This window comes from Amblyraja radiata, chromosome 1 (assembly GCF_010909765.2).
Source record: "Amblyraja radiata isolate CabotCenter1 chromosome 1, sAmbRad1.1.pri, whole genome shotgun sequence".
In the NCBI taxonomy this organism is placed as follows: domain Eukaryota; kingdom Metazoa; phylum Chordata; class Chondrichthyes; order Rajiformes; family Rajidae; genus Amblyraja; species Amblyraja radiata.
This window is the reverse complement of record NC_045956.1, coordinates 124,833,718-124,860,719: the sequence shown is the minus strand read 5'-3', so window position 1 is coordinate 124,860,719 and position 27,002 is coordinate 124,833,718. Positions and strand designations below refer to the sequence as shown.

Genomic DNA, 27,002 nt, shown 5'->3' with positions numbered 1-27,002 from the left:
TATAATTTTGCCAAACTGAATAAAATAAATTGTACATTATAATATTGGAAATAAATTCCCAAGAATTATCGACTGCTTATCAAATACAAGTTCTTAAAAAAGCTACTGGAATCTATAATTGGTATGGAGTTTCTGAGCAAGTATGAGCTGTCAGGAGGGCATATATCATGATGGATAGCTCATACGAATGATGTTTTCATTTAATATCCTGATCTGGATGACCTAAATTTGCCAGTTGTAAAAGAAAATTGTTCTTCACCTACCTGCTTTTGAAGTTAATACCTAAAGGTAACCTGTTTTTTTTTTTTCCTCTCGTAGGGTCCATTGGAGTTGGAGGTGTTGACTATGTCTTAAACTGTATCCTGGGCACCTCAATGGAGTCCACAAATTGGCAGGCTTTGCTTGGTCGCCTATGCCTTATTGATAGACTTTTACTGGAATTCCCTGCAGAATTCTATCCTCACATTGTTTCTGGTAGTGAGGGTCCAGTTCCTCAAACAGAACTTGTGCTAGAAAGGTAATGGTTGTCGCCTTTTTAAATTCCTTGCATGGCCCACTGGCAGTGTCATATTACCCATACTTTGCATTTGAGATAACAGAAGTTAAGAGTTAATGCTACCAGCAGTCCCAAAGAAAGCTGCATAGGCAAAGGCAGATCCAGTAGATTTCATTTAGTTATAAATTAATTTCGTTTTTGGATAAGGGTAATGATTTATGTAATTTTCAATGTTGATACATTTTGAAATGAACATTTGCATAAAGAGCCAACTCAACCCTTGGCACAGATTTGAAGCGTGCGCTGCTTTCTGCTGTTTCATGAAGCAAGAGAGATGTTTGTGTTTTTGTGGTGCTATTTTCTGACTGTTAAGAACCCTTCCACAGTACAACTAGTTTTATGAGCGTCATCAGGGAACTTTCAAGTAAATTTTGTAGAATCTTGTTACTCTTTACATTTTTACACAGAGAGTGGTGAATCTGTGGAATTCTCTGCCACAGAAGGTAGTTGAGGCCAGTTCATTGTCTAGATTTAAGAGGGAGTTAGATGTGGCCCCTGTGGCTAAAGGGATCAGGGGGTATGGAGAGAAGGCAGGTATGGGATATTGATTTGGATGATCAGCCATGATCTTATTGAATGGCGTGCAGGCTCGAAGGGCTGAATGGCCTACTCCTGCACCTATTTTCTATGCTTCTATAAAATGTGGAAGCTCACTATTGGAAATATAAGCAGAAGGTACTTGAAATAGGAAATTACACGGTTATTCATAGATCTGCAAAGGTTATAGGACCTGGGGTTGAATGGTAGATTACAAAGAATCGTAAGGATTGCAAGATTACAAGATTTAGTTCTCCTTATTGTTAATGGCAGTCTGGAATATTTTAATGGATCTTTTTGAGTTAGTTTATCTAATAATGTATGAGTTTTCTTAGCTACTGCCAGTGTGTGACATGACTTCGATGGTTGAATATTTTGTATTGAAAATCCATGATTTGTATGTCCCCATCTGTATTTTATTTATCGAAAAATTCTTGCTTCATTTTGTTCTGGTTTGTTTTCCAGATACAAGAAGCTACTGTCACTTTTGAACTTTGCACTGCAGTCGATTGATAATTCCCATTCAATGGTTGGGAAAATGTCCCGGAGAGTCTTCCTCAGTGCTGCACGAATGGTTGCAAGGGTGCCTCATGTTTTTTTGAAACTGATACACATGCTGAGTGTAACCAGCTCAACTCATTACACACGTATGAGGCGGCGCTTGATGGCAATTGCGGAGGAGATGGACATTCTTGATGCCATTCAGTTGGGTATAGAAGACCTACAAACTGTGGAAGGAAGACATGATAACTTTGTGGAACCCTCGGCGCCACATAACTCACCATGTGCCACAGAAAATAATTCCCCAGTCAACACTGTGCAGTTATCTGGAAGACTAATGAAAAGTTTGTTAAGTCCTGATCATGATATTAAATCTGGTGTTCGATCAGATGATGTGGGAGAGATATCAGGAAATAATTCTACGATAAGACTTCCATCAAATTCTGTGTCCTGTGAACAACCAAAGACAGCCATTCAAGCATGTCCCAGGCCACTGAGTCAATGTGTCAGTTCTTCAATGACCCCATTAAATCATTCCCAATCTTCCTTCCCATCTTTGCCTTCTCCTTCATCATCTAGTCCTTTAGCTGGGCAACTGGCTATTGAAGGTTCCAAATTAAGACCTCAGGGTTTTGTTCAGAGCAAACTTGCGTCGTCTTCCCCAAAAGCACAACGTAAATTTTTTCTTCAGATTCAAAACAACTGCTGTAAGGATATTATTGGAACTAGAGAGACTGAAAAGCTGTCTCCAGTTTTTACCCAGGCCCAGCCCCCTCCATCCAGTCAGCTTCACAGACCAAAACCATCTCGGCCGTGCCAAAGCGAAGCAGGGAAATCGGCATGTGACTTGACTAGAAGTAATATGATGCTTGAACTAAACGATCTGACACTGAGTGATCACTCCGGCAGCAATCCGATTATTCCCAGTGATGAAACAGTTTTCACTCCAGTGGAGGATACTTTTCGCCTCAATACTTCAGCAGAACTAAACTCTAGCATGGAAGACCTACTTGAGGCTTCTGTGCCTGCAGGTGATAGCACTGTTACCTTTAAATCTGAAGTTGCTGTGCTCTCCCCTGAGAGGGCAGAGTCTGACTGTACCTACAATGATGATGTTAATCAGAATAAAAAATGCAAAGAAAAGATGGAAGAAGAAGAGGAGGCAGCACTAGCTGTTGCCTTGGCTATGTCGGCATCCCAGGATGCCCTTCCTGCTATACCTCAGCTGCAAGTTCAAAATGGAGAGGATGTCATTCTTATACAGTTAGATGTAAGTGTTCTTCATTTTTTCCACCTCTTAATCGTTATTTTAATTTTATCCGTCTTTCCTGGCGAACATTACATGCATATTTTCATTGGGATCTTAAAACCTCAGCAGTGTACATGATGGATGACTAATTGTCAATGCTCTTTTTAAATGCTTTTTACGTTAATGTGGTAAAACAATTTGGTTGTGACTTGCCCATCATTTTGTAGAGAAATTGAGTTGGGTGAAGCCTCTAAAGAGGGCACAGGAAATATTCTACAATGGCATGCGACATTTGTATTTCAAATCCATCCTATTTTTTTAAGCCTGTTTGCTGGATAAATGGGGGGGAAATGCCTTTCTCTTCTCCCCTCTCTCCCCTCTCTTGCCTTGCTATTTTCTAGCACACACACCTGGCCTTTCCTCCTCTCCACCCTTTACCTGGCTTTTACCTCACCGTCCTTGCATGGCCTCTTTCCTATGCTCCTCCCTCTACTGTTCCTCCAGTTACTTCATCTTCTGCATCCAATGTTCCAGATATGGCCTCCTTTACATTGGCGAGACCAAGCATAGACTAGGCAACTGTTTAATTGAGCACTGGCAGTCGGTCTGTCAAGGCCTAATGGATCTCCCAATCGCATTGATAATTAGTCATCCATCATGTACACTCCCAGTCGCTAACCATTTAACCCTTCTTCCCATTCCCATACTGACCTTTCTGTCATGGGACTTCTCCATTATCACCTCATACTACACTTGGGTAGCCTATAACCCAAAGGTATGAACGTTGAATTCTCCAATTTTAGGTAACTAACCAGACTACACCTCGCTCTCTCCTCTTCCCTGTGCCTCAGGTGTATAAAACCATGAGAGGATTAGATTGGATAAGTGCAAACAGTCTCCAGCTCAGATTAGGCAAATCGAGGACGATTGGTTTAAGGTGAAGGGGAAAAGATTTAATAGGAATCTGAAGGGTAACTTTTTCACACAAAGGGTGGTGGGTGTATGGAACAAGCTGCCAGAAGAGGTAGTTGAGGCAGGGACTAACAAACAGTTAGACAGGTACATGGATAGGACAGGTTTGAAGGGATACGGGCCAAACTCGGGCAGGTGGGACTAGTGTAGCTGGGATATGTTGATCGGTGTGGGCAAGATGGGCCGAAGGGTCTGTTTCCATGCTCTATCATTCTATGACTATCTAGACTTGCACCAATGTCTCCCCTCCCCTTCCAACTACATTCTTCCTCTGGCTTCTCAATTGACAACTCTTCTATCCTCATTTCACAACTTGTCGTCTTTTCACCTCTGGCCTTTGTCCAACCATCTGCCTATTTCCCCCCCCCCCCTCCCCTCACTTGTATCCACCAATCACTTGACTGCCTCTCCTCCAGCTTTCTGTTCCAAGCCCCCACCACCACAATCAGTCTGAAGGATGTTCTCCAGGGGCGTTGCCGCACCTGCTGAGTCTTTTTTTGTAGACCAGCATCTGCAATTCCTTGTTCCTAAATCTCAGGCTAATTTATTAGTGAAGCATTTTGATCTAAATCTTTTATATAAACTGTTAGCTATTGGAGATCTTGTTAAATCCTAACTTCCAAACAAAAATAATGCCAATTAACGTGCATTGCTTTTTTCTATGATTATAAACCTATTGTATATGTAACAGTAACTTTGGAATGAACTGTGAAATGTAAGTTTAACGTGTTTTGTAATGAGGTATTGTTCAAATTGCAGACACCAGAAACTCTACCTGGACATACTAAAGCAAAACTTGCTTACAGAGAAAGTGCTGAATGGTTCAAAGGCCAACAGATTGGGCTTGGAGCCTTTTCTTCATGTTACCAGGCCCAGGATCAGGGAACAGGGACATTAATGGCTGTGAAACAGGTATTTCCTATTATTCTAAGATACTGCTAGTGGGAAGATGTTGCACCCTTCAAAATTTGGTGATTATTTTGAATATGTGCAGTATATTTTGTATTTGTCTTTTTTTTTTGATTGACCTCACCTAAAGGTTCTGTACCACTGTCAGATAGGAGCAGGGGGAATGATTGACTGGGGTGGGACAAACGGGTTTGATTCTGTTGGCTGCTTTTCTGAGGCAGATGGAGTCAGTGGTGGGAGGTCTGGTCTGTGTGATGGACTGGGCTACATCTTCAATTTCTTGCGCTCAGGCAGAGCTGTTACCAAACTAAGCTGTGACGCAACCCAATGGTATGCTTTCTATGATGCATCTGTTGAGGTTTGTAAAAGTCATGTGAGACTGTCCAAATTTCATCAGTCTCTAACAAATGGAGGCATTGGTGTGCCTTATTGGCTGTCGCTTCAATGTGTTTGGGAAATGACAGATCATTGGTAATATTTACACCTAGGAACTTGAACCATTTCACTTGGTTACCATTGATGCTGGTTGGGGTATGTACTCCACCAGTCGCGACAAGGAAACCACCTGATTACCACTTGTTTTCTTCTCTCAGTGAGGCAGTGAAAGCACCACGGCCACAAAATATTTCTGGTTGGTAGATTTCAATGTTCATCGACAGTAGTGGCTTGGTTGCAGTAGCACTGATTCTTGAAGGATATCAATTGTAGTCTGGCACAGTTGCAAGTGTCGCGTAAATCAACAGAAGATAAGCTATTTGACTCGTGCTCCCAAGATTCAGCTGTCCAAGACAGCTTTTGTGAAAGCAACCATCACCGCCTCGTGGGCCACTACAATCATGTCATATTGGTTAGACTCAGGACAGAATTTGTCTCCGAACTAGTTATCCTTAAACCACCGTGGACCATAATCGACAGCGGAAGTATACATCATCATTTCATCTGCCACAACATTTTATGGACTCTCGTTCTATCTATATAGTCGACCCAGGAGGTCAATTGTGATTCAGTGAAAGGTGTAGAAGTGCATGTTAGACATACCCAAAAATGACCCAAAAATACCCAAGCACCTCATATTCCGCTTGGGCAGTTTGCACCCTAGCGGCATAAATATTGACCTCCAATTTCCAGTAGCCCTTGCTGTCTCCTCCCCTTCTCAGCTCTCCCTCAGCCCTTGGGCTCCTCCTCTTCCTTTCTCCTTTCTTCTCCCCACCCCACCCCACATCAGTCTGAAGAAGGGTTTCGGCCTGAAACGTTGCCTATTTCCTTCGCTCCATAGATGCTGCTGCACCCGCTGAGTTTCTCAAGCACTTTTGTCTACCTTCGATTTTCCAGCATCTGCAGTTCCTTCTTAAATACTTTGTCTACTCCACTGCGAAATCTCCTCAAGGTATGCCTACTTTGAAGAAGTTCTCCTCCTCCCTCTGAAGACAGTTTTACAACATCCTCTCTAACTGTTCCCCCCTGTGATTCCTCCTTCCCTCCAACTCTACGACCACATCCTAACCCAGACCCGATACCACAGCTACATTTGCTTCCTCGGGACATGCCTGCGCCTCCATCCCATACCTCATGGCTTCCAGCTCCAGCTCCCTGCCTCCCAATTCAGACCCAAGCCGGATTATCGATACCGACTGGCTATCTGCCGCCATACACAACAATTCTCCCACCGGGCACTGAGATCTAGTCTGGCTGCGATGCGCCGGCACCAGTAGGACCTCGCTTTGACTCTCCCGAAACTTCAGGCCTCACTCACCCAGACCTGCAACGGGGCCCAACTCTACTTCATCTGCCGGTTGATCCGCCTCGTCAATCAACGATTCCTAGCCCACCTTAACTCCACCAAGGACCTGAAACTAGCCCGCCTCCAGGCCGCTCCTGCCACCGACACTCCGCGACTCGACCACCACTCCGCGACTCGACCGCCCGCAGGCTCCGGGCCCCAACTCTGGCCCACGCCGCCTGCCCGAATCCTGCAACGCCATCTTGGCCAAGAGGAGCAGCTCCAGTACTCTCTAGGACGCCGCCTTCGCCGACCTCCATGTCGATGTTGCCGCCAACCTTTACCTGCCTACCGATGACGCCCAGCCTCGCTGCCTCACTGAATATCTTCCCCATCCCCGATTCCTCCGACTTACGCCACCATAATGTGACCGCCGAACCTCGTCGCCCCCCGGGACAGCCTAACCTCACTGCCGCACCGGGCCCATCCGACATTGTCGTCGCACCCGGCCCATCCAACATTGGGCCCGCTGAATATCGCAGCCGCACCCGGCCTGTCGAACACCGCCGTCGCACTGGGGCCCATCCAACATCGCCGCCGCACCCGGCTCACCGAACATGGCCGCCGCACCGCGTCCTACTCACCTCGTCGACTCACCAGACTGGCCGAACCGTGCTGCCCCACCGACCATCCGCCCACCGGGACCTCCCACGCATCGCCCGCCGACCCGGACTCCATTACCCGCGGACTCCTAACATCGATTCCATCGACCCTCGCCACTCCACCGCCCTCCAGCAGCCTGCAGCCTGGACTCAGCACCGGGCCTGAAGTTTCCACGCTGCAGATTCCCACTTCCCTGGGCTTGACTGCGCTGGGTCCTAGTGCCTGGTAGCCGCAGTGGCTGTTCCACTGGGTCTTCCCCATCCCCCTCAAACTATGTGACCCAGCTCTTCCCCACCCACACTACAGTCTTCATGCCCCCCTCCCCCCTGCCCCCCCCACCACCACCAGACATCGCCTCGGCCTCAGTCCACTTACCTTCCTTCCTCCGGCCCCAACCCCAATCCCTGCCGTGTGTTCACCATCCCCCCCTGACCTCACCCTCTCCGACACCGAACGGCCCACTACGACTTGGAGCTCTTCTACCGTCGCCTCCGACTCACCGCATTGTTCCATGGGAAGGAGTCTTCTCCCCGTACTGATGATACCTTTTCCCCGTCTCCAATGGACCCCCCCTCATGGCCTTCCGGCTTTAGACCTTTTTATTCAAAACTTCCGACGGGACATCAACCGCCTCAACTTCTCCACTCCCCTCTCACTCCAATCTCTCCACCCCCTGAACGTACAGCCGTCGACTCACTCCGCAACAACCCACACTGGGTTATCAAACCCGCCGACAAGGGAGGTGCCGTGGTAGTCAGGCACGTCGATCTCTGTAAAGCTGAGGCCATGCGCCAACTCTCGGACACCTCCTCCTACTTACCCTTGGACCATGGCCCCACAGACGAGCACCAGGCCACCATCTCTAGCACCATCACTGACTTCATCCACTCCGGCTCCCTGCCCCCCCGAGCCTCCAACCTCATCGTTCCCCAGCTCGCACGGCCCGATTTTACCTTCTACCCATAATCCACAAACCTGACTGTCCTGGTGGGCCCATTGTCTCTGCCTGTTCGTGCCCTACCGAACTTATGTTCAAGACACCTCAGACACTCTCCGTCGTCTCCGGGCATTCCATTCTCTAGGCTCCCATCCCCTCATCTTCACCATGGACGTCCAGTCACTCTACACCTCCATCCCCCACCAGGATGGTCTGAAAGCCCTCCGGTTCTTCCTCGACTGGAGAACCAACCTATACCCGTCCACTGATACTCTCCTCTGCCTAGCGGAGTTGGTCCTTACCTTCAATAGCTTCTCGTTTGACTCCTCCCATTTCCTCCAAATACAAGGTGTAGTTATGGGCACGGGCATGGGCCCCAGCTACGTTGAACAATCCTTGTTTGAGGCATACCAGGGACCCATCCCCGACCTCAACCTCTCCTACATTGACGATTGCTTTGGTGCTACCTCCTGCACCCACACATAACTGACTGACTTAATCCGCTTCACCACTAACTTCCATCCGGCACTCGAATACACCTGGGTCATTTCCGACACTTCCTTACCATGTTTTGACCTCACTATCTCCATCGCAGGTGATAAACCTCTGACCGACATCCACTATAAACCCACTGACTCCCATGGCTATCTAGACTACACTTCTTCCCACCCTACTTCCTGTGAGGAATCCATCCCCTACTCCCAATTCCTCCGTCTACGCCGCATCTGCTCCCACGATGAGGTGTTCCACACCAGGGCATCGGAAATGTCCACATTCTTCAGGGAACGTGGGTTCCCCTCCCCTACTATAGATGAGGCTCTCACCAGGATCTCTTCCATACCCCGTAACACTGCTCTCTCTCCCCATCCCCCCCACTCGTAACAAGGGAAGAAACCCCCTAATCCTCACCTTTCACCCCACTAGCCGTCACATACAACAAATAGTCTTCCGTCAGTTTTGCCACCTCCGACGTGACCCCACCACTCGCCACATCTTCCCATCCCCCCCCCCCCCCCCCCGTCTGCTTTCCGTAAAGACCGCTCCCTCCGTAACTCTCTGGTCAATTCTTCCCTTCCCTCCCGCACCACCCCCTCCCCGGGCACTTTCCCTTGCAACCGCAAGAGATGCTACACTTGTCCCTTTACCTCCCCCCTCGACTCCATTCAAGGACCCAAGCAGTCGTTCCAGGTGCGACAGTGGTTCACCTGCATCTCCTCCAACCTCATCTATTGTATCCACTGCTCTAGATGTCAGCTGATCTACGTCGGTGAGACCAAGCGTAGGCTTGGCGACCGCATTAACCAAACTGATCTCCCAGTGGCTCAGCACTTCAACTCCCCATCTCATTCCGAATCCGACCTTTCTGTCCTGTGCCTCCTCCATGGCCAGAGTGAGCACCACGGAAATTGGAGGAGCAGCACCTCATATTTCACGTCCAGTCTAAACACTTAAATTGCTAAAAGGATTTGAGTATAGGAGCAGGGAGGTTCTACTGCAGTTGTACAGGGTCTTGGTGAGACCACACCTGGAGTATTGCGTACAGTTTTGGTCTCCTAATCTGAGGAAAGACATTCTTGCCATAGAGGGAGTACAGAGATGGTTCACCAGACTGATTCCTGGGATGTCAGGACTTTCATATGAAGAAAGACTGGATAGACTCGGCTTGTACTCGCTAGAATTTAGAAGATTGAGGGGGGATCTTATAGAAACTTACAAAATTCTTAAGGGGTTGGACCAGCTAGTGCAGGAAGATTGTTCCCGATGTTGGGGAAGTCCAGAACAAGGGGTCACAGTTTAAGGATAAGGGGGAAATCTTTTAGGACTGAGATGAGGAAAACATTTTTCACACAGAGAGTGGTGAATCTCTGGAATTCTCTGCCACAGAAGGTAGTTGAGGCCAGTTCATTGGCTATATTTAAGAGGGAGTTAGATGTGGCCCTTGTGGCTAAAGGGATCAGGGGGTATGGAGAGAAGGCAGGTACAGGATACTGAGTTGGATGATCAGCCATGATCATATTGAATGGCGGTGCAGGCTCGAATGGCCGAATGGCCTACTCCTGCACCTATTTTCTATGTTTCTAACTGAACTAAGAGGCGCAAGAATGCTCTGTTCGGGCAAGTGAGTGCTGAAGATGAGACTGGAGCATTTGCAGCCATTCCCAGGCAGAAATCCTAAATTAATTTATCTCTGCTTTCCCCTGAGATTCGCACTCTTCAACAATTCATTTCACTCCATGTGATATTAGACGTGGCTGATAACATTAGATACAGGAAAGTCTATGGGCCAGACAGTACCTTGGCTATACTGACGTTGCAGTTCTAGTTGCACTCCACAACTAGCTGTGCTTCTAGCCAAGCTCTTCCAGTGCCATTACAACACTAACAGCTACCCATCAAAGTGGAGAATTGCCCATGTGTGTGATATTTACAAAAACGCAGGACAAATCCAAGCTGGCTAATTACTACCCAATTAAACTACCCTCAGTCATCAACAAATTGATGGACGGTGCATTTACTCACCAATAACATGACCACTGATGCCCAGTCTGGGATTTGCCAGGTCCGTCATCTTCAGACCCGAAACATGGACCATAGAGCTGAATTCTAGACATAAGCAAGAGGAACTGCCCATTAAGTTAAGGCAGCATTGGACCGAATGTGGCACAAGAAATTCTGGAAAATCAAGGGGAAAACACATCAGTGGTTGGAGTCGTACTTTCACTAAGGAAGGGAGAGTCTATCTGGTTGGAGATGAATCATCCCTCCCTCAGGACATCGCTGAAAGAGTTATCAATACATTGCCTTGGACCCAACCACTTTTAGCTGTTTCGTTAATGACCGACCAGAACCATAAGTCAGGATTTGACATTCAAGCATTAGTTGATAAATGACAAATAACACCAGTGCCACAAAAGTACCAGGCAATAAACATCTGTAGTGGTTGAAAGGGTATCAAAATCTGATATATTTGGTAAGAAAAATTGAATTTGCATTCATTTGGTGGTTTTCATGTTAAACCCCATTAAGTATATTTTGAATCGTTGTCCTTTGTATTGTTGGCATGTGGAATTTTGTCAATTCAGTGTACTTAATTTTTTTTTCTAACTTCACTAAACAGGTGACATACGTCAGGAACACATCTACTGAGCAGGAAGAAGTGGTACAGACTCTAAGGGAAGAAATCCGTATGATGGGACATCTTTACCATCCTAATATCATTCGGATGTTGGGTGCCACTTGTGAGAAGAGTAATTATAATCTGTTTGTTGAATGGATGGCAGGTAAGAATTTGTTTTAAATTCAAGAATTTTTTTCATAACATAAGATAATTTGTTTTCAGGTGGCTTGTTATTGCTGATCTTAAAAATAATAATAATTTATTAAGCTATTGATTAGCATTGCAGGCACTCCAGAAATTCATTACGCTAATGATTATTTTTAAGAGTGAGCGCTGGAAATCTGAAAATGCTTAAAACACAAAGAGAGAAAAGAGAGAGAAAAGAGAGAAATTGAGTCAACTTTAAGTCCATGATAATTTGTTAAAACAGTCGGCTTCATCTTGGGATGAGAAAGTCATCCTAACACAAACAACTAGACGGGGACATAGAAAATAGGTGCAGGAGGAGGCCATTCGGACCTTCGAGCCTGCACCGCCATTCATTGTGATCATGGCTGATCATCCACAATCAATAACCCGTGCCTGCCTTCTACCCATACCCCTTGATTCCACTAGCCCCAAGAGCTCTATTTAACTCTTTTAAATTCATCCAGTGATTGGCCTCCACTGCCTTCTGTGGCAGCAAATTCCACAAATTCACAACTCTGGGTGAAAAAGTATTTTCTCATCTCAGTTTTAAATGGCCTCCCCTTTATTCTTAGACTGTGGCCACTGGTTCTGGACTCCCCCAACATTGGGAACATTTTTCCTGCATCTAGCTTGTTTAGTTATTTTATAATTTTATATGTTTAACTAAAAATATATTCTTGAAGTTTCAAAGAATGAGATGTGATCTGATTGAAATGTCTAATATTGGCATTGTCACTGACTTCATCCATTTTGCCACTAACTTCCATCCGGCACTCAAATACACCTGGACCATTTCCGACATTTCCCTACCATTTCTAGACCTCACTATCTTCATTGCAGGTGATAGACTACTGACCGACATCCACTATAAACCCACTGACTCCCATGGCTATCTGGACTACACTTCTTCCCACCCTGCTTCCTGTAAGGACTCCATCCCCTACTCCCAATTCCTCCTTCTACGCCACATCTGCACCCAGGATGAGGTGTTCCACACCAGGGCATCGGAGATGTCCTCATTCTTCAGTGAACAGCGGTTCCCCTCTTCTACTATAGATGAGGCTTTCACCAGGGTTTCTTCTATACCACGTGACTCTGCTCTCACTCCCCACCCCCCCCCCCACTCATAACAAGGGCAGAGTCCCCCTTGTCCTCACCTTCCACCCCACCAGCCATCACATACAACAAATAATCCTCCGACGTTTTCGCCACTCCCCCTCCCATTCAGAATCTGACCTTTCTGTTCTGGGCCTCCTCCATGGCCAGAGTGAGGACCACTGTAAATTGGAGGAGCAGCACCTCTTATTTCGCTTGGGCAGTTTGCACCCCAGCAGTATGAACATTGAGTTCTCTAATTTCAGGTAGTCCCTACTTTCTCCTCCCCTTCTCAGCTCTCCCTCAGCCCACTGTCTCCGACTCTTCCTCTCTTCTTCCCGCCCCCCCCTCACATCAGTCTGAAGAAGGGTCCCGAAACGTTGCCTATTTCCTTCGCTCCATAGATGCTGCCTCACCCACTGAGTTTCTCCAGCATTTTTGTCTACCTTCTAACAGTTCATTATGCAATTTTCAAAGTGCTGCCTTTGTGTTGTAAGAAACAGAAAGCAGATGCGCATGATGTTACATTAGAAACATAAACATACAATTTTCAATTTAAACAAAGTAAAAATGCTAAGTTTTAGAATATCTTTTGCATGCCATTTTACCTTCCAGGTGGATCGGTTTCACATTTGCTGAACAAATACGGTGCTTTCAAGGAACAAGTTATTATTAATTACAATGAGCAGCTGTTGCGAGGCTTGGCTTATCTTCACGAGAACCAAATCATCCACCGGGACATCAAAGGTAAGAATCCCTTGATCCTTGGCCAAGGACAATGTGTTGTAAAGACCAATTTATGTACAAGAATAAGTCCTGTTGTGAGTAACCGTGCTTTGAGGTGCGGTCTAGCTCTGACCTTTTAAACCCTCAGAACCCTTTGGTGATATCCAATAACATTTCTCCTTTTTTTAAATGTGTGCTTGTCAGTATTTGTTGAGGGATGAGGTTTCTTTGGAATGCATTTTAAATATTTGAGAGAATATTTGGGGTTGTGACTTGGGAAAAGAATTTGCTTCCTTCGTGGATTATTGTACTAACTTGTAGCATTTGGTTTCCTAGGTGCCAATCTGTTAATTGACAGCACAGGACAGCGACTAAGGATAGCCGACTTTGGAGCTGCCGCCAGGCTGGCGTCAAAGGGCACTGGTGCAGGTGAATTCCAAGGACAGCTGTTAGGAACTATTGCATTCATGGCACCTGAGGTGAGATGAACTAAATGTAATTCCTCTTTATATTTGTGTAGTTCTTAGTTGCCGTTTCCCTCCAATCATTAACATTTGATGAAGAGATATTGGAATCGTCCCTTGGCATTCTTGCTTAATGGTCCAAAATGTTGCTAGTTTGTGTTGATTTGAGAAGACAATGCAAAAAAAAAAGTACTTTGCTTTTCCTCTGTGTGATCCATTTTGTTTTACAGAATAAGTGTTAATGTTGTAGAAACCGCTGTATGGTCTGAAGCAAATATTCTTGTGAGGAGGGGTGTGGAGAGAGAATGTAGAATGAATCCTCATTTCCGGAACAGCTGTATTTGCTCCAATAAATAGACAGTTTAAGTTTATTATTGTCACGTGTACTGAGGTACAGGGAAAAGCTTTGTTTTGGATGATCAGATCATACTATATGTGATCAATCAAGTCAAACTCAAATACAAAATGTAGAGCAAAGGGAGAGATATAGAGTGCAAAATATAGTTCTCATTATTGTAGCGCATTGGATCCATAGACAAATTCCAATGTCTGCAATAGTAGAGGTGGGTAGGACTGCGGCCCAGTTTATGGAAGAACCGTTCAGAGGGCATTTTTCTTATATTGTTGGTATGCTGTTGACGTGATTTAATTATCCCTATTTAAACGACGTTACATTTTGTGTGTGTGTGTGTGTGCTCTAAATACTGGGCAGATACTTTACGTTGCACTGGTAATTAAGCGGTTGTGAAAACTATGACATTGCTTGTAAAGTTTGTATTTCTGGTTTAAGCCACATATGTTGAGAATCTTTTGTGAAAATATGAGCATCACTACTAAAATCTAGGCAGCTTTTTCTGTGATTATGTGCAAGCACACAAAGTATCCTTATAAATCGTAAGTGGTAGAATGTATTTCAACAGACCTCTTGGACAAAACCATTTTCGAATTGAACAAAAGATTATTTTGGTGTGTGTTCTGAGCAAGAATCTTGAACGTGTGGTGTTAACTTTCTTGTGTAGGTAGGAGATGCTGCCTGACCAGTTGAGTTACTCCAGCATTTTGTCTATCTTTGGAGGTCTCTCTAATCATTGTCTAGTTCACCTTATTCCGACCTACAGGCAGAAACTAAAAGCTGCTAAGCCTGTGGTCAGAACAATGAAAAGGTGGACAACCAAGGGCATTGAGAACCTACAGTCCTGCTTTGACTGCACGGATTGGAATGTGTTCAGGGAAGCAACCACAAGCCTCGATGAGTATACGAACACTGTATCATCACATAGAAACATAGACAATAGGTGCAGGAGTAGGCCATTCGGCCCTTCGAGCCTGCACCGCCATTCGATATGATCATGGCTGATCATCCAACTCAGTATCCCGTACCTGCCTTCTCTCCATACCCCCTGATCCCTTTATCCACAAGGGCCACATCTAACTCCCTCTTAAATATAGCCAATGAACTGGCCTCAACTACCTTCTGTGGCAGAGAATTCCACAGATTCACCACTCTCTGTGTAAAAAATGATTTTACATGTCAGCTTTTACATGTCAGCTTTTGCGAGGACAGTTGCATTCCAACTAAGACCCGGACATGGTTCAACAACAACAAGCCCTGGTGCACTGCAGAACTCAGACAGCTCCGACGGTCTAAAGAGGAGGCCTACAGGAGTGGGGATGCAGATCTCTACAGGCAGGTCAAGTACAAGCTGAGAAGATGAATCGGAACTGCCAAGGAAAGGTACTCTGAGAAGTTGAGGAGCAAGTTCTCAGCTAGTGACTCTTCTTCAGTTTGGAAGGGCTTGCAAGAAATTACCAGCTACAAGAGGAAAGCCCCCCGCTCCTTGGACAATCGTCAGCTGACCAACGACCTGAATGAGTTTTACTGCAGGTTTGAAAATCAGAAACGTAACCCTGGTACCCCCTCCCCCCCATCCCAACCAACACAGCCAGACCCCAGTCTACAAAGAATGGACCCTGCACCCTCTCCTTCCCATTCACCACTTCACACCTACTTAAGGCAAGACTCCAGTATGAAAAGACTGGGCCTTTCTACACCCACCCCCTTCCAATCACCACTTCACACCCAATCACCCACTCATCAGTCTGAAGAAGGGTTTCGGCCCGAAACGTTGCCTATTTCCTTCGCTCCATAGATGCTGCTGCACCCGCTGAGTTTCTCCAGCATTTTTGTGTACCACCCACATCCTCTGTGCTGCACAACATCACTTATCCAATATCAACAATAAAAATAGAGGAGGTGGAGAGGCTTTTCAGAGGACAAAAGAACTGGAAATCTCCAGGACCTGACAATGTTCCCCCCTCTACTCTTAAACTCTGTGCCAAACAGCTGGTACAGACATTTTTAACCAGTCCCTGCAAACATGTACTGTCGCTGCCTGCTTCAAAGTCTCCACTATTGTCCCTGTAACCAAAAAGGCAAGGGTTACTTGTTTTAATGACTACAGGCCTGTCGCACTGACCTCTGTAGTCATGAAGACACTCGAAAGGCTTGTGCTGGCCAAGCTGAAAAATATCACAAACTCCCTGCTGGACCCTCTGCAGTTTGCATATCGGGCCAATAGATCTGTAGATGATGCAGTCAACCTGGGCCTGCACTTCATCCTACAGCACCTGAACCGCCAGAGGACCTATGCGAGGATCCTGTTTGTTGATTTTAGCTCTGCATTCAACACCATTGTGCCAGAGCTACAACACTCCAAACTTTCCGAGTTAACTGTGCCTGAACCCCTCTGTCAGTGGATCACCAACTTCCTGACAGACAGGAAGCAGCATGTGAGGCTGGGAAAGCACATCTCGGACCTGCAAACGCTCAGCATAGGAGCACCGCAAGGCTGCGTACTCTCCCCTCTCCTCTACACCAACGACGGCACCTCCACAGACACCTCTGTTAAGCTTCTCAAGTTTGCGGACGACACAACCCTGATTGGACTGATCCAAGATGGGGAGGAATCTGCCTACAGACAGGAAGTGTCACACCTGGCGTCCTGGTGCCGTCGCAACAACCTAGAGCTCAATGCTTTTAAGACAGTGGAATTGATTGTAGACTTTAGGAGAGCTCCCCCTCCCCTCACCCCACTCACCATCAACAACACCACAGTCACATTTGTGGAGTCTTTTAAGTTCCTGGGAACAATCATCTCCAGGATCTTAAGTGGGGGGCTACCATCGACTCCACAGTCAAAAAGGCACAACAGAGGATGTACTTCCTACGGCAGCTGAGGAAGCACAATCTGCCACAGGCAATGATGGTCCAATTCTATACGGCCATCTCACGTTCTCCATCATGGTCTGGTTTGGCTCAGCCACCAAGCACGACACCTGGAGGCTGGAGCGAATCGTCCGATCAGCAGAGAAGATTATTGGCTGCAACCTTCCCTCCATTGATGAACTGTACACTGCAAGGGCCAGGAAGCGAGCGGGCAAGATCATCTCTGACCCCTCTCACCCTGGCCACAAACTCTTTGAATCACTTCCCTCTGGAAGGCGACACCGGACTGTCAAAGCTGCCACAGCCAGTCATAAAAACAGTTTTTATCCATGAGCAGTTGCTCTACTCAACAGCCAAAAATTTGTAGCCTCCCTTTGATCTGGTCTTTTGTTGGTTCACATGCTTGATCAATGGTGTTTTATCATTAATCTTTTATTATTATTCATGTTTAATGTTTTTTGAGTCATTCGTAACTGTCACTATGTCATGTTGTTATTTGTGGGCGGAGCACCAAGGCAAATTCCTTGTATGTGAATACTTGGTCAATAAACTTAACTTTGTTTCTCTTTTCACAGATGCTGCTTAATCTGCTGCATTCTTTGAGCATTTTCTTTTTTTTTTTTTTCTCGCCTCCCACCCAAAATATTCTTATTTCACATCAGTTGAGAATGTTGCAATAACTTCAGTCATTATGCGTGCTTCCTTGATGTTTTCTCATTTTCCTGTCCAAAGTACTCCATTGAAAGCATGTAAAATTGCACGCTATTTTAATCTTGGCATTTGCTCTTTTAGGTGTTGCGGGGCCAGCCATATGGCAGAAGCTGCGATGTGTGGAGCGTTGGCTGTGTTATAATTGAAATGGCTTGTGCCAAACCACCTTGGAATGCAGAAAAACACTCCAATCACCTTGCTCTTATATTTAAGGTAGATAAAGTTATGGAAGATATCCACATTAAATATTGAAAGATTGCACATTTCATAAAATGAGTTGATTGCATGAAATATCATGTATTAAGCCATGTTCCCAATTTCCAGTTGAACAATACTGAGCATTAGTAAATTATTTTAAAACATAATCAAAGGGCAGGAAATGACAAAATGTATTGAATTGTGCTTGCTGATAACAAAAGTGAATATTGCATCACAATTCTTTGCCAGTTTAAGACTTTGTTTTTACCACAATTGCAACAGGTGTATTTGTTACTTTGAAAATTGTACGCTTTAGCGCACACCAAGAAATGTGGTTCACTGTTGCATTTTCTCTCAAAATTGAACAGATTGCCAGTGCAACGAGTGCGCCCACGATTCCTAATCATCTGTCGCCAGCACTGCGTGATGTGGCTCTCCGGTGCCTGGAGCTTCAGCCCCAGGAGAGACCTGCATCACGGGAGCTCCTGAAACACCCGGTGTTCCGCACGTGGTGAAGAATACTGTCTGAGAAGAAAGCTGTGCCAAGGGAAACTACTGAAACAAAGAAATGCTCAAGTGTTGGCCTGCAATGCATTGTAGAGCTACACAAACAGATGAACTGGCCGCAAGTTTGAAGTAAAAGCAGCAAAGCCAAACGGAGCCTGTGTCTCAGGAAATGACTACCACACAAGGATCTATATCTTTAAAATAGTATGCAGATGTTCTGTTGTTGCTTGTAAAAGTTGTGCCTTTTTATCGATTTAGACTTGTCCTTGTTGGCCAGAAATGTATTTTGGATCTGCCAGTTAAAAGCTATCGGGCAGTTGTGAGAACATTCTTCCATTGGAGCACTTTTTCAGCTAATAATAGCAGCTGAGGGGCTCCTGAGAGTTTTTGCTGTGTTAAACTGCCACTGGATTTGGTTATGCTTTTTTGAAGTAGCACAAAGGATTTGTTAACATTGCCAGACTCCCCTTCATTTACAAAAATGTTCTGGTTAAAGATTTATTTCTGGGTTTTGTGCTGAGATATTTGGGGGTAGATTTTCCACTTTGAGCGCAATCGGCCCACTAATGTAAATTGCGCATAGAATTGCACTAGAGTTTGAAATTGGATATTATTTGCTCAAGTTTCCAATCAATATAAGTGAAGTCCATCGTGAACCATAACAATCCGGCAGCATTTTAGACGGTGATGTTTTCTATTTTGTGTACACAAGTTTAAATGTGGTAACCTAATACAATTTTCATGCAGCTGAAAATAAGTTTGGTTTTTAAAAGAAGCAAAATATCTCAACGTGTCCCATCCCCAGGTTCAAATCACTGAAAAAGGCTCTGATAGTTTAATTGTTAAACTTTAATCAGTTATATATTTAGTTTCAAAAAGATGTCTATTGTTGCCATCGTGCCTTAATTTTGAGGGCCTCCTCAAAGCCCCACAAACAGATGCAGTCAGTGAAAGCTTGTTGTATTAAATTGAATCTCTGGTTTTGTGGGTGGAATCATATTTGGGGTGCTTTATTTAAACTAGCACAAAAGATTGCAATTTGAACTTGATGTAATTTGCACTTGAAATTTCTCAATCTTCTGTGCCATTTTGGACGTTTTTGGTAAATTTTAAAGCTGGGAGAAACCTGCGCTGACTAGGGGAAATTCTACCCTTTGTTACTTTCAGCAGTCTACTTGAGTACTTATAGGTTTTCAATGTGAAGACAGTGAATTTGGAAAATCATTTCAGCTGATTGGGCAGTTTACTAGAAAGGTGCCTGCTGTATCTGTCCAGTTTTAGTGGACAAGTTGTCATTGCTAGTAGTTACAAGGAGCTCTGTGATATTGACTTGGGATTAATTTGTTTAATATTCAGGGAAGGGTAATTTTCAAATAAGAAATTATGTGTAGAAGTTTTATACCACAATTCAGCCATTGAGATAAAAAAAATATTAAAAATGTCCTATTTCTTTTAAAATGCTGAACAAATAGCTTTTGAATTCCATTGTCAAATAATCACAGTGATCTTTGTGGAAATTTGGCTGTTTCACTTGTACTACTCTATTCCACTTCAGTGTGTAAATATTTCGGTCAGTTGAACTTGCTTTTGTTTACTGCTATATAATTCTGGGATCTGTGCGAGAAAGTCTTATTTCTTTGCTTTTCTGAACATAAAAGCAAAAAAAGTTATTTGAAACTTGCTCTGCAGAGTTTTCATTGTTATCATATTTCTTAGAATTCAAATTAATTTCTCCCCCCATGTAATGTATTTAATAATGATTTTAGTCCAGCTGATTTGCCCTTCGCTACAGAATTAAATGTTCACCATTCAGTCAGCAATCTGCTTCAAAATGGCAGTGATTTAAATGCTGACGAATCTTGGATGAAAACATGCTTATTGAAAAATTACATGTAACACCTTGATCATTATTAAATTTTAATTTCTGTTACTACTTTTTCCTTAAACTAAAAGGAAAATCGTTTGAATTGGACGCATTATTTTATTGACATTATCTAAATGTCAACTTTAAAGATATTCGGTTTCATCTTCACATGAAAGAAACAATACATATTGATGTATGTATTTAAATAGCACAATTGGATTGACAATTGAAAATATTTTGCAGCGATCACTGTTTTAAAGTGGCAAAACAAATTCCGATTGACATCAAAATCTCAGTTGTCTAAATTCACACTGAAAGTGGCATTTTACTTGGATGTTTTTGTTTATTGGGTCTAAATATTTGTACGTTTTTTAAGTGGTTGGCTGTAAAAGCTTGTATCCTATAGGTGTAATTAGGTATTTTAACTCTTCCAGCAATAAGTCTTCATTGTCTTCACAGATTTTTAATTATTGTTACCACTAACTGTGGCAAGTTTGGTAAATAAAAGTATTTGTGTCAAATTGATATACAGGGGTTATACAAAAAAAAGTAAGAGGCTGTTAAGCATCAATGATGTGAGGGGTTTTGGTCCCCAGTTTCAATTTTTTAATTTAAAGCCCATTTATAATGTGAAGCTCAGAAAATGTTAATTTTTATAAAGAAAGTGTTAATATTGTGTTACATTCCTTATTGGGTAGAAAGGTGCTTTTATTGCTTGAAGAGTTAAAAGGTGTTCAGAGGTATTTGGAGATACTTGATACATCTGACTCCTTATGTTATTGACAATTTGGAATCATATTGTGGTCCTATCAAGTCAGTACGTTTTAAGTGTTTTCTCATGAGCTTTAAATGATGCACACTTGCCATTATATACTGGAGATGTTTTTGTCATTTTCACTTTCTGACAAAGGCATTAAACTGATGAACCTCAGCTAATCAGTATTACTTTGTAGATCTCAGCATCTGGCTTGTTTAAAAAGTTGATGCTTTTTATTTTCAAGATGTGTTTTAATTGAGATTGTTTGCGTTGCCCTCAGCTTGCTGGTAATTATGTATTTTATGTAATTTTCTTTTATTTTATGCACATGTGATGTAATATTCCTTTTCTTTTGGATCAGAGCTGGATTGAAAATGTAAAGTGTAATTATTTGTGCTGTTCTTATTGTTATTTGGTACTTCTTAAATTGTAAATAACGTCTACTGCTGTTTTATTCCAGTTTCTACTACCTCAGGTGTCCTATAGTTCTTCTACCAAAGTACACTTTCATAATGAAACTATATTTGCTATGTGACTGTAATTTCTAAAATTTCCAGGGCTTAAGGGCTGACTTTTAGCACCTTGCTGTGCAAGCAAAATAAAAAATAAAAATCTCTTGGGTTGAAAAAATTGGTTAAATGTATCCTTTGTAATTTTAAATATATCAAATATTTTAATTATTGAAATTTTTACCCCATTTTGAAACATTTTATAGCATAATTTGGACCTATTTTGGTGTTTTTGTCTTTCTAGTAAATAAAAGTGATTTCTTTTATGGAACAACATTTTCATGTTTGCTTTTTGTTGCATTTTATTATACGCTAATTACAGTGAATTGTGTTTAGGATCGGTGGCTTAAGTGGTGAAGCACAGGTGATGTCGGCAGTGTTTCAGATTCAAATCACAATCCAGTGTTTTCGGTGGAAATAAATTCCATGTTGACAATCCCATACTGGGGGTATGCTACTTCTTGAATGAGGCATTATCCAAGGCCTGTCTCTTGCTCTCTCATTGAAACTTAAAATATTCATTCCACTAGTTCAAAGAACTGGGATTTTTATGCCATGCAAAATCATTAAAAACAAAGATGTCACGAAGCCTGATATTCAAGCTTACAGGTAAGATTACTATGTCAATGGAAATTGTATCTTAGAAAGCTAGAGAAAATAATTTACTGCAAGCAAATTATATAACAGCAGTCCAAGGACAACAATCACAAACTTCAAGGCTGTGAAACCGTCTAGTCAATTACATTTCATTTTTTTGAAGAAAGGTCTCGCCCGAAATGTTGTCTATCCATAGATGTGGCGTGACCTGCTGAGTTTAGTCTTTGGAATGCAGGAAGAAACCGGACCAATTACGGGGAAAATGTTCAAACTACGTACGGACTGCACCTAGAGTCAGGATTGAACCCAGGTCTCTGCTGCTGTAAGGCAGCAACTCTACAGCTGTGCCACCCTGATTCCTCCAGCACTTTTCTTGCTCATCTGTTGTTGCAGTGAATGTGGAATAGTGCAGCATGGGAAGGGTCCTTTGGCACACAATGCCAGTGTCCAACGTGATGCCAAATTAAACTAGCCCCATCTGCATGCATTTGATCTATATCCCTCTTCCATGCCTGTTCATATGGCTCTCTAACTGCCTCCAAAACATCACTTTCATATCTGCTTCCACCACCCTATCCTGGCAGCTTCCATTTTCTCTGTGTAAAACAAAAAATTGCTGCAATTTTTGTTTAGGCTTAGGTTTATGGCTGTGTACCAAGGTACAGTGAAAATATTGGTTTTGCATGCTATCCAAACAGCTCAGATATACTATATAGAAACAAGCAGTCCTTTAAAAAAACATTCCCACATTCTACTCTATCTATGAACCTCGTGATTTAATAAACTTTGATCAGGTTGCCCCTCAGCCTCTGATACTACAAAGAGAACAATCCAAAGTTTATCCAACTATTCCATATAGCCAATCATTTACTACAGATTTATACGTTTACCACTGCCGAGTATTACAAATGGGCTGTGTTGACATCCTAAATTTCCATGATTCAAACAAACAATTAAAAATGACAATAGAAGCCAGTTTGTCAGAGTTTGAAAGTTCATTGAGATAATGAGTGGGATCCATGCCATAAGCAATAATGGCAGTAAAGGGGGGGGGGAGGAGAGAGAGAGAGAGGGGAGAAACAAAATTAGGTATTGGTGTCAACAGCCAGTACATTAGCAAATGAATATAGAACGTGGAACAGTATAGCACAGGTAATGGCCCCTTCACCCCCACAATGTTTGTGCAAAGCATGATGTCTTGCCAAACCAACCTCATCTGCCTGCACATGCTCCATAACCAATATTATTGGTTTATTATTGTCATGTGCCAAGATATTGTGTGAAACCTTTACATGCTCTCCAGGCAATTCATATCATACACAAGTGCATCGTCGTGCACGGGGAAGTAAACGGTGCAGAATGCACTTTTACAGCTGCCGAGAACATGAAAGGGCTGCAACAGGGTAGATTGAAAGTTTGGGAATTCATCCTTTAGCATTCATAGCAAAAGGATTTGAGTATAAGAGCAGGGAGGTTCTACTGCAGTTGTACCACACCTGGAGTATTGCATACACCACACCTGGAGTATTGCATACAGTTTTGGTTTCCTAATCTGAGGAAAGACATTCTTGCCATAGAGGGAGTACAGAGAAGGTTCACCAGACTGATTCCTGGGATGGCAGAACTTTCATATGAAGAAAGACTGGATAGACTCGGCTTGTACACGCTAGAATTTAGAAGATTGAGGGGGGATCTTATAGAAACTTACAAAATTCTTACGGGGTTGGACAGGCTAGATGCAGGAAGATTATTCCCGATGTTGGGGAAGTCCAGAACTAGGGGTCACAGTTTAAGGATAAGAGGGAAGTCTTTTAGGACCGAGATGAGAAAATCATTTTTTACACAGAGAGTGGTGAATCTGTGGAATTCTCTGCCACAGAAGGTAGTTGAGGCCAGTTCATTGGCTATATTTAAGAGGGAGTTAGATGTGGCCCTTGTGGCTAAAGGGATCAGGGGGTATGGAGAGAAGGCAGGGATGGGATACTGAGTTGGATGATCAGCCATGATCATATTGAATGGCTGTGCAGGCTCGAAGGGCCGAATGGCCTACTCCTGCACCTATTTTCTATGTTTCTATATGAGAGGTCCAGTCAAGAGTCTGATTACAGCAGGTAAGAAGCTGTTCTTGAATCTGGTGATACATATTTTCAAGCTTTTGTATATTCTACCTGATGGGAGGGGGGGGGGGGGAGGAGAAGAAATACTGACTGGAGTGTGAGTGGTCCTGGATCATATTGGCTGTTCTCCCAAGGCAACATTAAGTGCACAGGGAAACTAGAGGGAAAGGCTGGTTTGTGTGGTGGACTGGGCTGCGTTCACAACTCTGCAATTACTTGCAATGTTGGCAGAGCTATTGCCAGACCTAGTTGTGATTCATCCTGATAAGATGCTGAATATCCTTAGCCTTCTGAGGAAGTAGAGACATTGATGCTATGGCCAAGAAAGTACACCATGTGGTTGGACCAGGACAAATCATTGGTGATATTTAAACCTAGAAAATTGTTGAAGCGCTTTACCATCTCAGCACCATTAATACAGACTGGGCTGTGTACTCTGCTTCCTGAAGTCAACGATCAGCTCCTATGCTTACATCGTTGTCTTGACTCTACTTCCTTTCTTCCATTTTGTCAGTGTTTGAGATCCTTTTGCAAACTTATAAATGGAATTAGAGCAGAATTGTCTGCACACTCGTGAGTGTATAGGGAATATAGAAGGGCTAAGAACACATTCTGGAGGGGCATTGATTCTGATAAATGTTGTGAAGGATGTTTTGTCACCTCTCATTGTTTGTAGTCTATGGATCTGGAAATCAATGATCAGTTTACAGAGGGATCCTGTGTTCTAGGTCCAGGTGTTTTGGAGATGAGGTTGGTTGGGATTAGGGTGTTGAAGGGCGGAGTCGTAGTCAATAAATAGTATTCTGACGAAAGTGTTCAGAGGTTCCAGGGATGAGTGAAGGGCCAGAGACGTGGTGTCTCCGGTGGACCTGTTGAATTGCAGTGGATCAAGGCTGCCAGGGAGGCTGGATTGATGTACACCATAATCAGCATCTCAAAGCACTTCATGATGGTTCATGTCAGAGTACCCACGATACTGGAATTTGGAATTAAACCCCTGACTCACGGTGCGAGTCGACTCACGAGTGCCCCGGAGTTTAAAACAAATTAAACTCGTAATCACGTACAATTAATGTAGCGGGAACGTCGGAACTCATGGACGCAACTTAGCGACTCGTGGCGCTAACAGCAGGTACTCGGGAAACTTGTTAAGTCTTGAAAAACTTTCAACATGATTAAAGATTTCCACGAGTCAAATTTACTCTTGAAGTTAAAATTTGAAACATTTAAACTCGTAAGACGTAGTAGCCCGTGAGTTTACCGTAGTGACTCGTGAGTCTACCGTGGGCACTCTTTAACTCAGCGGGACAGGCAGCATCTCTGGAGAGAAGGAATGGGTGACGGGATGACGTTTCCAAATTTCTGCTGCGTCTTTGTGTGACTCCAGCACCGTGTGTTCACTTTTTGTCAACCAGCATCTGCCCTTTCTTGTGTATGACATTATTTGTATCCGTGGCAGTTGATTGTCGCTCCTTTTAGTTTCCCAGGGGGTCGGGACGGGACTGGAGTTGGGAGGGAAGGGTGGGGGGAGGGGAGTGTAGGGGAGGGGGGGGGGGGGGATTGGGGTGACTTAGTATGGGAGGCAAGTGTAGGCAGACACTTTGGTAGTGAGGACTTCATAATGCAGAGAGCATTATAAACAGTGGAGCGATTAACCCTGGAGAGGGGGAGACTTCTCTCTGAGTTGGACCCAGGAAACTGAAGCAGGAATTTTCTTGAGGTTATTAACGACAGATAAATGGATGGGAAGGGTTTAGAGGGCTATGGGCCACATGCGGGCAAATAGGACTACCCCAAGATGCCAACTTGGACGGCACGGCCAAGCTGGGCCGAAGGACCTGTTTCCATGTTGTACAACACCATGACTAAGGCCTATCCAGTGGGATTGACATGTTTTGTATTTTTCCTTCCTTAAGATGCAGTGTATTTTGGTGACTATTGCACACTGCAGACCAGAAGCGCCTTCAATACCCAGAGAGAAGGGATGGGCGGGTTAGATGAGCAGGAGAGTGGGGTTGTTTGCAGTTGCAGAGGGAGGGGGCAAGGGCGGTACAGTTCCCAGTCTCAGCTCCTGTTCTACCGAGCGTGTGGACGTGGACGGGTGGCTTGGTTGGCGGCGGCCCATGGAGTGGCAGAGCCGGCGTGCCCGCTGACTCCCACCCCCCCCCCCCCCCCCCCCCAGTCCGGGGCCACGCTGGGAGAGAGCCCCCTGCACTGGCACTGACCTGCTGGCGTTGCCGACGTGAAGACAGTGCGAAGCCCCCGCGCCCGGTGCAATGGGCGGGGAGCTGGAGAGGGGATGGAAGGGGTCACACACATGGCCGGGAAGCAGAGGGGTGGGGATGGGGGTGGCGGCAGACAGGGGCAACAATGAGTGGAGAAAGACAGAAACACCGACGTGCAAAGGAGACCTACAACAGTGCATGATCTCTCTCGCGTTATGGCAGGTGATTGTCGCCTGCCCGCTGTTTCTTACGCTAAAGCCTTGGGATCGTTGCCCTTCGTGTTGGCGTGGAGGGGGAGGGGGGTATTGTGCTGTTTGATCGCCCCCTGCTATCCCAGGGACAGGGAGACACAGCGGCTTTTGAGACTGGTGGGCAATCACTTCCAAAGTGTCTGCCCACACAGTCAGTACACCTCTCCTACACTTGTCTCCCGTACGAAGTCACCCCAACCCCCCACTCCCCCCCCTTCCCCCCCCCCCCCCCCACCCGACCCTCTGGGAAACTGAAAGGAGCGACAATCAACTGCCACGGATACAAATAATGTCATACATAAGAAAGAGCAGATGCTGGTTGACAAAAAGTGAACACACGGTGCTGGAGTAACACAAAGACGCAGCAAAATTTTGGAAATTTCATCCCGTCACCAATTCCTTCA

General features: G+C 44.4%; 1 protein-coding gene across 1 annotated transcript in view; it reads left to right on the top strand.

Moving 5' to 3' along the window:
* map3k1 (mitogen-activated protein kinase kinase kinase 1) overlaps positions 1-21,684 on the top strand; it is a 93,017-nt gene extending 71,333 nt beyond the window's left edge. Inside the window, exons 13-20 of the mRNA XM_033030301.1 lie at positions 319-517; positions 1,559-2,864; positions 4,575-4,727; positions 11,163-11,325; positions 13,062-13,193; positions 13,509-13,651; positions 17,655-17,786; positions 18,140-21,684. Of these exons, the coding sequence (XP_032886192.1) occupies positions 319-517; positions 1,559-2,864; positions 4,575-4,727; positions 11,163-11,325; positions 13,062-13,193; positions 13,509-13,651; positions 17,655-17,786; positions 18,140-18,286 (2,375 nt within the window). The 3' untranslated portion in view covers positions 18,287-21,684. The remainder of the gene's footprint in view (positions 1-318; positions 518-1,558; positions 2,865-4,574; positions 4,728-11,162; positions 11,326-13,061; positions 13,194-13,508; positions 13,652-17,654; positions 17,787-18,139) is intronic.
* Positions 21,685-27,002: the final 5,318 nt, after the last annotated feature.